The following is a 12,110-nucleotide window of genomic DNA, read 5'->3' as shown; positions in this document are numbered from 1 at the left end:
TTAAGAACAAGTGAGATACTCCTCCCTCCCCAATTTGGCTAAGGAACATGGGGTATATCTTGTGGAAACTTTGGTTCATGATTCTCAGTTAAAGATTTTAAGCTAGGTGCCAGACTTCAGATGTCAATTTCCATTATTTTGGCAGCTCAGTTTCTAATTTCTTGCCCTGTTTAGTAAAAACACTAAACACATTTTATCTTTCCTTTCACAGGAAGTTTAATTTGGAACCCCTTAACTTCACAGTCCTTTCTTTGTTTCTGAAAGCACGCTGAGTCCTTTTAATCAATCTTCTTTCCAGTGCAAGAACCTCCATCCCATCTCCCACGTTGGTTGAACAACCATAATGCATTCCATGTGGGACTCTTTGGAAATGACTGGGAAGCTACAGCAGGTGCAGAATGTGGTGGCTATATTATTGTCAGGATAACTTCACCAAAACCTAATTTTATGGTTATTGCACTCTTTGCCTTTTAGGCTGAATGCCTAGACCTGTTTATTATCTTTCAAGTCCTATAGGGCAGAGGTCCCCAACCTTTTGGGCATCAGGGACTGGTTCCGTGGAGAGAGGTTTTTCCGTGGACCAGAGGTGGCATGGTTTTGTGTGCTGCCTGCATCCCACGGATGGGGATTTACTTGTTTGTGTGGACCGGTTGCTGGCATGCCGTGACCCGGTACCGGTCCATGGACCGGGGGTTGGGGACTCCTGCTATAGGGCACAATTCTGGGAAACATTTGGTATTGCCTTGTCAAAAATTCTATCTATCTAGTTTGAACAGCTGTTTTGGATGATATGCTTTCTTCATATTGTCTTTAATATGCTACTAGCTGCTCAGAGTCACATCCATGAAATGTGTGGCCATATTAATGAGTTAAACTAATAATTCATTATTAGGGGAGAGTGAGCATCTCCTTTGTTCTTATAGAGTGCATGATGTCCAAGTTAGGCAAAAGGATTTTTTAGTTGAAGACTGACTCTATGGAACACCCTGCCTTTGGATTTAGTTTGGTATCTCTTCTTGCATTTTGCAAGGCAGTAGAAATTGCTGTTCCAGTGTGCTTTTCACCTGAATTTGAGTGTGGGCATCATCATAGGTATCACTGTTATCTTAGTCTGATTCATAAATATGTTTACTTCTGTTTTGTTGTAAACTATCTTTTAGAACTGAGTCAGTTTACAAAATAAATAAAATAAATAAATAAAATAAAAATCCTTAACTTGAAGAAGAAGAAAGAAAAAAGAGAAGCAAGATATAGATTATTTTTGAATTTTGTTTTGGAAAGCTTTATCTAGGCCTCTGTTGAGAAGGAGAAAATTACCATAAATGTAAAACAAAAATTGTATGCATACAAATATACATAAATGTGCAGTTGAATTCAGTAAGAATAAGGAAAACTAGGTCAGTGATTCCAGAATATAATTGTAAATAGGATATTAGTTGGCTAGCAATGAATGATATCACTAACCTTTGTCCCTTTTTTCAAATTCAGATTCCACATTTTAATTTAACAGTTGTTCAAGTGATAATGATTATTTTCTGGAGCTTTGGTGAGAAAGCAATAAAGGAGTTGAATTATGAATATGTCACATAAATCCAGACCCAGATTCACAATAGCTCCCAACTGTTAACAGTAAGTATTTATACATTTCTTAGTTTCTGACTGATAACCCTCCATTCACATACTTGAATGCTGCAAAAATTGCAAGAAACACTGAAAAATGGTTTTAAAACAAACTGATTACAAAACTATGGTCTAGTGAAAGCTCAGTAGTCAAAGAAATAGCTGAATATGCCTTTTCCTGCTCATAGTGGAATTTTAAAACTAAACAAAGCTCCTTGCAGTTCTCTAATAAACAATGGGATGTAATGGGTAAAATAAAATGCAGAATAACATCTGTTTAATTTTTATAATGAATGCAAGGTATAAAATTATATTTTGCTTGTCACCGCTTAGGTTCTCTACATATATACATGCCTTAAAGTTCATATTTGGTAGTATTGCTTTTCTCAGTATGTTTACTTGTGATGGACTGAATCAATGGCAAAGTTCAAAGAAGTTATTTTTTTTTCCATCCTTAAAAAAAATACTCCTCATACTTCATGTCATTAGTACTGTACACAAGTTCGTCTTAACTCTGCAAACTGCGTTCCTTGTGTCAGAAAAATCACTCCAGGTATTAAAAGAACAGTTGTTATTTTATTCCTTTTTGGTGGGTACAAAAACCACAGTTTTTTTTTTACACAGAACAAGATTATAAATAATATTGGTAACATGAGTGACCCGTAGTCTCTTTGATTCTACACAGCAGACTGATGGTGTTCTCTAAACGTATTTGTTGGTTTCTTGTAGTTAGACAGATGCAAATCCGTCGAACACTGAATGATGGAACAGAATGACGGTAACAGCAAATGAGAGGAGGGCCAACAATGTAAAAAAAAAAGTCTTTGAAATTTATTACAGTGATGCCATTTTATATCAGTTATTGCAATGAATTGTTCCCTAAGATGGTTAGAAAAAAGAATTGTGTTCTCCACTACTGAATTTACATCCATTAAAAAGCAAGCATGTTTCAATATTCCTCTTTTGTTCCCAAAGAAAAAAATGTATTTTTATTTTTTTTTCACAGGATTTACATGTTTTTTTTTTCCTTCTCACAGTTTAGTAATTTGTTTCCACAGCTGGATATTCTTCCCATTGTATAATGTTGTTCATCTGGAGACACAGGTTTACATGTTCATTGATTTTTACAGCCACTTTGCTGACAGAAAGACTCACAGTCTTTCCTCAAGTCTGTTCCTCATAGTTTTAATGCGCTAAATTGGCAAGTCCTTGTGAGAGAAATCTCTTGCTCTTCATATTTCTGTCCCAACCCCTTCCCCCCACAAAACTAAATTATGAATTATATATATCTATATCTATATAGATGTATATATGTATGTGTGTATGTGTGTATATATATGCATATAAATGTAGACACACACACACACACATATATATATATGCACAAATATGCATACATATATATATCACATATCTATACAGACATACAGACATACATACACACAAACTTTTTCCTGATATAAAATCTGAGTTTGGGTTTCCGAACTGAGACCATGCACGCATTGGCTGCTGACGACACGTTTTGATGCCCTTCCCATACTCAGCCTGTTTCTAAGTTCATCAAGGACATTTCCCGTGTCATGTTACAGTCCGTGCTGTATTCCCGTCAGTCACTGACACAGGTTAATTAAGGCACTCGATTATTTTTTTGGTTTTTATGGTAGATCTGATTCAATTACCGCCAATCCTGAACTTTGTCTAATTGCAGTTCCAGCGTGTACAGCCTTTGGGCAATCCGGAGTGAGAACGCGACCGTTTTCTCCCATGCTTCCTGTGATTGATAATCTGGCTTTGTTTCGTATGGCTTCAGAAAAGGTCAGCTGGGAAGCAAGAAAAAAAAAAAAAGCAGGAAAAGAGGGAAGAAAAGGAAGTGTTACAATGAATCTATTCCTCAGGAAGATAATACACAGCAAACACCAAACGTTTCTGTAGGTAGACATCTGCATTATTGTACTATGTGATAATAGTAATAATAAAAGTAATAATGCAATTTGTCTTTTTAAAAACAAATAAAGCTCTCAAATGTCAACCTGGGAATTTGATTTATAATAAAATTTAATAAAAGACTCTATTAAATGCAAAATGTGTCTCTGTTGCCCAGTTTCCTAAAGCAATCAGTCCTTATACTTTTGTTTACTATATTTCTAAAAATGTAAAATCAATAAGAATATGAGATAAACACTTGCTTAAAAATTAGCTTGTGAATGTGGAGATAGTATCAAACTGTTACTGTCTACAGAGGCCCAGGTTCTTTTGAAAATATTCACATTTTCTGTGTATTTCAGTGACAAAGTTTCAGCCAAAGCTCTTTTCAGCTCCATCTGTTTAAAATAAGAATTAAATATAGCCCTACCTCTCTCAATGAAGCCATTGGGAGTTAATCTTTCATTTGCTCCTTTATTCTACTTTTCATTCAGTTAAGACACACAAAAGTATGAAAAATATAATTCTTTAAAAATAACAGCTACTATAAATTATGAATGACGATCCTACAATAATACATCTATTAAATCTTTGGAGCTTAGAGTTAATCATCAATAACTTGTCCCAGTAACTCCCACAAATCTGTTTTAAAGCTAAGCCTGATTTCAATCCATTGTAGATAACTAATTTAAAGCCCATCTCAAATAACATTGCTTTTCCTAACTTTGGCATGCTAGGATTCTGTTTAGTTGGGTGTACGTTGGGTATAAGTTGAGTGTCAAATTCAACAGTGGTTATTTCTTATCAAAAATAGATTTTTTAAATAAGGTTGGAGTGATACTTGCTTTTCTTTGAACAAAAGTTCTATTAAGTTTGATGAATCTTTCTTCTAAGAAAGGTTAGTATTGAGATGTTTTAAAAGTTGTGGCTGCAACTGAATTGTAAAGGAATATTAACAGAAGACTTGAACCAAGCTATTAAAACACACTGACTTGGTAATCTTGGTCAAGGATGCTTATTACATGCAAAAGAGCAAGTGCATAACATACAACAGGGAAAAATATTTATGTATAGAGGGTCATTTATGGTAGATTCAGGCAGTCTCTCCCCACCTGTTTTAAACCAATTTACAGTATTGCTCAGTTCTTCAAAACTAAGATTTCTGAGGTTGCTCACTGGCAATTAAATCATGTCTATATTATCCACATATGAACTGACTTTCTAATTTTTCTTTTAACAACCCTGTAATCTTTTGCAATGGGGTGGAGTTGGGGTGACTGAATGGAGCTGAGCATTTACTGTTTATGCAGACTCACAACAGATATTTTCTCATTGCGCCCAGAGAGACAAATAATCTGCCACTACCTAGGACTGAACTCACAACCTCCTGATTGTGAGGTGAGAGCTCCATTTCTAGGCCACCATGTACTCTAACTGACTTTCTAATAATACTGAGGGATATCTGGTCAAATTTTAAATTATTTAAACTTGAATATCATCCCTTAATTGTACAAGTTGGTCCTGATGTCTTAATTGCCTCTGAAATTCCCAAAAGGTTATGACATTCTTAAATCTATACAGTAGTTAATTTTCTTTACAGAAAGTTGTATTCAGCAGATTAAGGTAGGATAAATTAGTTCTGTATGACCTTGGGTAAGAATAATTTAACAATGATTGAACAACAAATATTTGCTTCAACAGTGAGATGAGTGGCATACAAATTTAATAAATAAAGGAATAAATCATTATTAGCTTTTTATTTCTTTGTTTTTGTTTTAGTTATTTTCTGTGCTATTTCATTTTGCTTGGTTTACTATCATTTATTATTGAACTTATTGTCTACTTTTATATTTCTGCTATATATTTAAAAGCAGTTAGTTGTGTTTAAAGCAAATCTTTAAAAAAAACACATGCATGGCTAATTGCAATGAAGTAAGTGGTACCAAGTGATCAAGTTGCTGTGTGCTATGATTTTAGTGTAAAACAAAGCAAGAGCTTAAAAATTGCTTTGTTGGTTATATATATTTACTGCCAGGGATGAGAGGGTCTTGTGAGCATCTTCAACTCATGGCCCAAAATACTTTAGCTGCCTTTAGTTATTCTGCAGTTGGACTTTGAAGAATTCTATATGGTACCATTTCTAGAACTACAATTGGAAGAAGTTATATCAGAATTGAGTCAAAAACTCTCCTCAATGTTAGACTCTGACTGAGGCTTCCTTTTCTAATGTCTAAAGTATCTTGCGTGAATAAAATTGTTGATTTGACCATTGTCAAATTACTCTTACTCTACAGCTTTTCTTTCCTAAAAATCAAATAAAATCTGCATTATAAGCACTACTGTGTGTCCCACCCTCCAGTTAAATAGAGTAGGTCAGGTTGTGACTTTCTTCATTATGACATCCTTTCAGGAATTTAAAAAGTACCATTACATTCCCTTCCTTTTCTATTTTTAGGGTTAAGCATTACTGTTTTTCTTTCTTGTATTTAGTCTCCAGGTCCCTAATCATCTTCCTTTTCGTTCTTCGTATATGTTTTTCTGAATGATTCCTTCCTAGAATGTGGAGCCCAGAACTGAATTAGAGCATTTGATATAAGGTCTGACAAAGGTGTAATAAATGAAAAATTTCCTCCCCATAACTTAGAAATTATACTTCTATTGATGCAACATAAACTTAAGTTTGCATTTTGTGTGTCAACTCTAAGATGTATTTGATGCATACAGTTACCAAGCCAAGTGTCCCCATTTGACAATGTTTTCTTAACTTCTCAACCTTGATAAATTTAAGATGTGTGGATTTCAGTTCCCAGAATTCCCTAATCAGCATGCAGACTGAGGATTTTTGGCTATTGAAGTCCACACAGGTGAAAGTTGCCAAAGTTGAGGAACATTGTTCTAAGTGAAGTGAGACACTTTGCATTTGTCCTTATTCAGTTTCTTCTTGTTATTTTCAACCCATTTCTTTAATCAAGATAATTTTGTTTCTGTTTTCTGTCATATTAACTATTCCATTTACTGTTCTGCATCAGGCACAATAACATGGGCTATCCCTGAACCTATTTATATTGTGAATGCACAGCTGCCAATAATACAGGTACTCCTCAATGTATGACTGGTTGCTTAGCAATCATTCAAAGTTCTGATGGACCTACTTGGGGGGTGCTTACAACCCAGATTCAAAGTTCTTATGATCAGCTTCCCCCCCCCATGGTCATATGACCACATTTTGGGCCCTCTGCAACTAGGCTGCATTCACAGCTGTTTGCAGCATCCCACAGTCATACATTCACATTTTACAATGATTTTACTGAAAATTGTTATTTACTTGCACCTTTCAGCAAAATCTCACCCATAGCAAACTATTGGTTCAGTTAACCATGGCATTAACTTAATGACCACATATTTGCTTAATGACCATGGTGATTAGCTTAACAAGTGCTATAAATAAGGTCATAAAATCGAGTTGGTCACATAACTGACCCATTTATAGCCATCATTAGTTAGGACTGTGACTATTACAGTCGTAACTCAAGGACTACCTGTTTCCTGATAGGTATTGTCTCCATCATTCTTGGTTTGAAATCAAAGCATCAACTACTGATAAATTAGGAAAATGGTTTTGGCTGAGACTGTAGTAGTGGGTCTAGAATGAAGCTATACAGTATAGGAACCACAGGGCTACCAGAAAAACAGCAGCTGTATGCTCAGTTACAGTTCTGACTTGATAATGGGCAATACAATTCATTTTTGTCCTAATGCTATCATTTATTCTATTTTCCCCTTAGTGACTGGCTACCACTGATAGCTGGCTAACATTATAGCCTGTAATCATTTCATTCAGAGAATGATGGAAGCAAATAATGCTAGGTTTTTCATGCCTGGTGGCAACTCCATGCTTCTTAAAATGCACATAAACTAATGCTGATTATTTTGTACTTAAAAAAAAATCTTCTCAATTTGAAAAGGAAAAAAACCACAATAAAGGAGCTTCGGTTCCCCCCCCCCTCTTTCTCTTTCTCTTTCTTTCTTTCTTTCTTTCTTTCTTTCTTTCTTTCTTTCTTTCTTTCTTTCTTTCTTTTTCTTTCTTTCTTAACTCAGGAAAATATTGGACAAATTTTCATGAGTGGGGAATACCATTCCTTGCTTGGTTCCAAGATGGCTAAAGTCCCAAAGGTGCTTTTCCTAAAGACAACTGGAATTTCTTGGATTTTTTCTTGAAAAAGAAGCAGAATGTTTTCAAGAAAAAACCCAAGAAGGTCCAGTTGCTTTTTTGAAAAGCACCTTTGGGACAACCATGGTCTGGATGATTGAGAATCTCCACAGACAAGATGGCTAAAGGGTAGGTGGCTTTCTTGCAGACCCAACTGCAATTTTCCTGGTTTTTCATACTGCATTAATCATATTACTTTATATATTATTTTTATTAGACCACTTCTATAATTGCCCATCTTACTACTGCAACTCTGAGTGGCTACTTATTCCCAAAGAAAGACATCAGGAGGGAACTCCTCCTATTTGCTTTTTCAGATCAGTGTGGGCAGCTAGAGAGGCTGCAGACTGGAAAAGGAAAACAAGCAACAGTATATCAGTATTATGAACATTGAATTCAACATGTCTTCTCCAACATGGCATTCTCCAAAGGCTCCCTGCAAATTCTGGGCATTGTGGTGCAAAACCTCAAGAGGATGCCAGTTTGAAGAAGGCATTGGAAGCAGCTCTTTAGATCCCAGCCAAAATCTACAATGGTTAGCAAATAGAAAGATTTAAAATATTATGAAACAATGAAGCGCTAGAGGAACAAATACCCAAGTCCTTCATGAGATAATAATTAGAGAGGAATCACATCAGAATTCAAATGGGGAGACATCCCATGCTTAGCCTGGCATGCAAATGTTGTGGCTGCTGTGGTTGCAGGAAATGTTTGCTTTCTTGAAGAGATAGCATAATGGAGTGATGGTCCAATAAAAACAAGGCATCGTTTTCCCCACTTTGGAATCCAACATGTCAGGATTGCACAGAGATTGCAAAATGGATGAGAAATTGTTTGGATGGAATTATGAAAATCGGAACAAATATATGCTTTTCTATACTACTAATTGTGGCAGCAACAATTACAGGACTCTTATGTCATATGTATGAGCGGGTATCACTGTGGGTGCAAAGCCTAGCCCAGAGAAGAAAAGGAACAAGTCAAATGTGGTGGAAGAAGGTAAGATGATTGAGTTGAGGGTAGTTAAACAATGAGATCGGCTTGGAGAAAGTAAGGGAGGTGATTCCAATACAGTTCAGTCCCATTTCAGATTGGACTTCCTTTGCTAGCAATCTGTGAAAAATCTCAATGCCTTCAAGAGTAATTTTAACCATAATTTAAAATTAGATGTTTGGTCCAGACACATCTTCATATGATAAATGAGTGACTGGATCTTCCTCATCTCTCCCACACGTTATTTCACAAGGAGAAAGGCATAAATAGAATACATGGGGCGGGGGAAGATATAACCAGATAGGATTGTGCCTTGTGCATGTATTAACTTGCCAATATCATAACTGAAGCTGATTAAAATTTCAGTGATTTGGACAGTTTTAATCTGCATCTAAAATTAGTTGCTTTTGACACAGCTGCTTGAAGGCTCAGCTCTCTGGAGAAGTTGCTTCTCTTGGAGGTAAGCCATGAAGTTAGAAAATGCAAATCACAATGCAACTCAATGGGCATAGCTTCCCAAGCCATGTGAAATAATTTCCTATGAGGCTGTATCTGAATAGCAAATGTTTTCTTTTTGATTGATATTCAAACTTGCAATTGTTAGAGTAAAATGATACTAAGGTGGGCATGTTGTTATCTGAAGGATTGCATTAAAAAATACCTGTAGAAATGATGGTGCTAGAGATGCTCAAACAGCTGCAGCATGAAACTGGGTTTTTGTGCCTGAATGTCCTTTCAATACTACTATAAACAATCCTGAAGCACATTTGCTGATTATGTGATGCCTCACTGCTTCCTTACAATCAATCCTAGACTCTCAGGGTGATTGTGCATTTGTGCAAAAAGAAGTTGCACAAGTATTTTTTTAGCACTAATGAAAGCCTGCAAGATCTTTCTCTAATTTGTAAAACATTGCTTCTAAAACCAAGAATCTTACTTTATTATGCCATCTAGAATATTCTGCTGTTTCTATTCATGGCTCGATCCATATGCATCCTTTCTTAACCACAATAACACCAAAATGACAAAACACACATCACAATGTCGCAATGCAACCTCTGTCTTTCTGAACGTACACATGCAAATACATATACAAAGAGTGATGCTTGCATGGTAATGTCACAATGATGCATGTTTTGTCACTTGCCCCCTTTATATGGCTACAGTTGTCCAACCTAAGAGGGTGAATTAATGCACATACAGTCACATTCATGTCTACTGAGATGTGAGTTCTATTAATTTCAATGGGACAGATAAGGATTTTGGCCATAATTTTATGTTGCAATTCTCACAGGTTTCCAGAATGAATCAATGACATGAAACCACAATGGAGGCGGGTATGGGTGGGAAGGGACCAGCAAGTGAGAAGAGATAAATTGATGCTTCTTTGCCATGAGTGAAGTCTGCAGCTTCGCTTGTCGTCTACACCTAACCTGTACTGAGGAGATTTGCAGTGGCATTCAGAACTGCAGGTGATGCTCCTGGTCAACGAAGCACAGCCAGCTTGAGCTCTACGGAGCAAAGGCAGGGTATAAATGCAATAGACTTAACTAACAGTCAAATCCTATGCAAATTTACTCAATAGTAAGTCATCTTAAATAAGAACCTTATAAGAATATAAAGCTCTTCTAGTTCAGGGCAATGGTCCATCTAGTCCAGCAACCTATTCCTGCTGTAGCCAAACTAGAAGCTATGCTTGGCCCCTAGAAATAATATCAGAGGTTCCCTGCTTCTGATCAGAAGGTTCCATAGACTATGGACTGGATTCAAACATCACATCAATCCAGAATATGATTCATTTTGGGCTTAGCATAAGAGAATCCATCCATGATGGCTTATGTTAGTTGTGAGTGAGGTAATTAAGGTTTGTTCAAACAACCACGGCTAGAAATCCAGGCTTACTATTATGTGTGATCCTATATGTAATTCTCTTTTAAAGCCATCTGAAATAAAGGCTATCATCACCAAAAGGGAAAGGGCGTAACTTGCAAAAAATCCTAGTCCTTGCATCTCCAAGTAGGTAGAAACAGGCCTGTCTGAAATTTATGGACAGCACTGGACTAGATGGACTAATTCCAAAGTAAGTATGCATAGGATTTCAACCTAAATATCTACATCAACTCTTGGAATGAGCTTTCTTACTCTAGCTTCCTCCAGGTGGTATTACAATTCTAGAATTGCTGGCCAGCAATTGTTAATGGATGAAAACGTGGGGATTTCTTATGTCAGTATATCTAGGACTGTCAAATGGGGAAGAACAGATCTATGCTACAGATCCCACAGGGAGCTGCAAAAAGCAGAAGAAACTAATTTTCTCAAATCAAGTCCTCTAATTCTGAGCCTTTCATAGACAAAACCAACAGCAATTAGAACAAAAGTTGCAAGCCCACCCCCTTATCCAAGGAAATATTTCTAGTACCTCTATTCAACTTTTCCCTTTTTCTATAAAGCTCTAAAGTCTCACCACAAAATCCAATCTATCTGAGAGCAGAAAATGTTCCTTGTTTTTATAAAAAGAAAATAAATTGTGTATCTTCTCGATCTATCTATATATATATATATATACACACACACACAAAAGATACATATACATATATACATATATAGATGCATTTAACAAATCCTTGCAATGCAGATGTCTATTAGCAACATATAAGTATAGACTAAACATCTGCAGCCAAAACCGTTTGTTTTTTTCAAAAGAGGAAGCTCTGTTGAGAAGCAAGCAGGAATCACCACTGAACACACAGGTCACAACATTGCATGACAAAATGATGCATCACCCACTCACTGTAGTAGGGCCCTAAGTCCTACCCCTAAATTTTAACACTCTCGGTTCCATATACGTTGTAACCTTCTCTATAAGTTGCTAAATTCTGGGTATTCTGCGAGGAAGTTGGATTAAAAATCTGTGCACTCTTTGCCACCTTCATTCTCTTCGCCTCGGCCCTGGATTTGTAACAGAATTCTATCAAAGCCACCAGCATTGCCAAGCCCAGGCCGCCAACCAGAATGTAGAAGACGCCAGCAACGTTGCTGAGACTCAGGGCACTTGTCTTGTCCTGGGGAAACAGAAGGGGGAGTGTTAGCATTCCAGGAACAAATAGTGGAAGCACAAACAAACAGCGTTCTACAAAAAACAGGAGCGGGGATCTAAGGAACAGCTTCATTTAAATAAATAGGAAAGTTTAACAAAGTAAGACCCACTGACAGACACCTTTAAAAGTATTGGTACATCCTTAAACACACAGACATGTAAACACATTTTGAAAAAGTTGCAAAAGTTGACATATACTTAACCAACATTTTGGAACAGAGCTACTGTATGAGTAACTCTGAAATAGTTTTACGCAATTAAATGCAG

The 12,110-nt window shown here is 36.4% G+C and overlaps 1 protein-coding gene across 11 annotated transcripts in view; it reads right to left on the bottom strand.

Annotated features, from left to right (window-relative positions):
* Positions 1–1,381: 1,381 nt before the first annotated feature.
* Positions 1,382–12,110, bottom strand: part of GRIA4 (glutamate ionotropic receptor AMPA type subunit 4) — a 285,579-nt gene continuing 274,850 nt past the window's right edge. For 3 of the 11 annotated variants that reach the window (XR_005554010.1, XM_039321717.1, XM_039321710.1), the window contains exons 15-16: positions 11,561–11,808; positions 3,341–3,440 (exon numbers count right to left, since the gene is read on the bottom strand). Coding sequence is in view for 7 of the 11 variants with exons in the window: in XM_039321717.1 (XP_039177651.1) it covers positions 11,563–11,808 (246 nt within the window). In the remaining 4 variants the exon portion in view is untranslated. Of the gene's footprint in view, positions 2,376–3,291; positions 3,441–7,866; positions 8,101–10,179; positions 10,258–11,560; positions 11,809–12,110 lie in introns of those variants that run through there. The other 8 variants (XM_039321767.1, XM_039321701.1, XM_039321727.1 and 5 more) reach the window with 8 other exon arrangements.

This window comes from Crotalus tigris, unplaced genomic scaffold, assembly GCF_016545835.1.
Source record: "Crotalus tigris isolate CLP2741 ecotype Arizona unplaced genomic scaffold, ASM1654583v1 scf7180000017607.2124824, whole genome shotgun sequence".
Lineage (NCBI taxonomy): Eukaryota > Metazoa > Chordata > Lepidosauria > Squamata > Viperidae > Crotalus > Crotalus tigris.
Note: the sequence above shows the minus strand (reverse complement) of the source record. Positions and strands in the feature narration are given on the sequence as shown.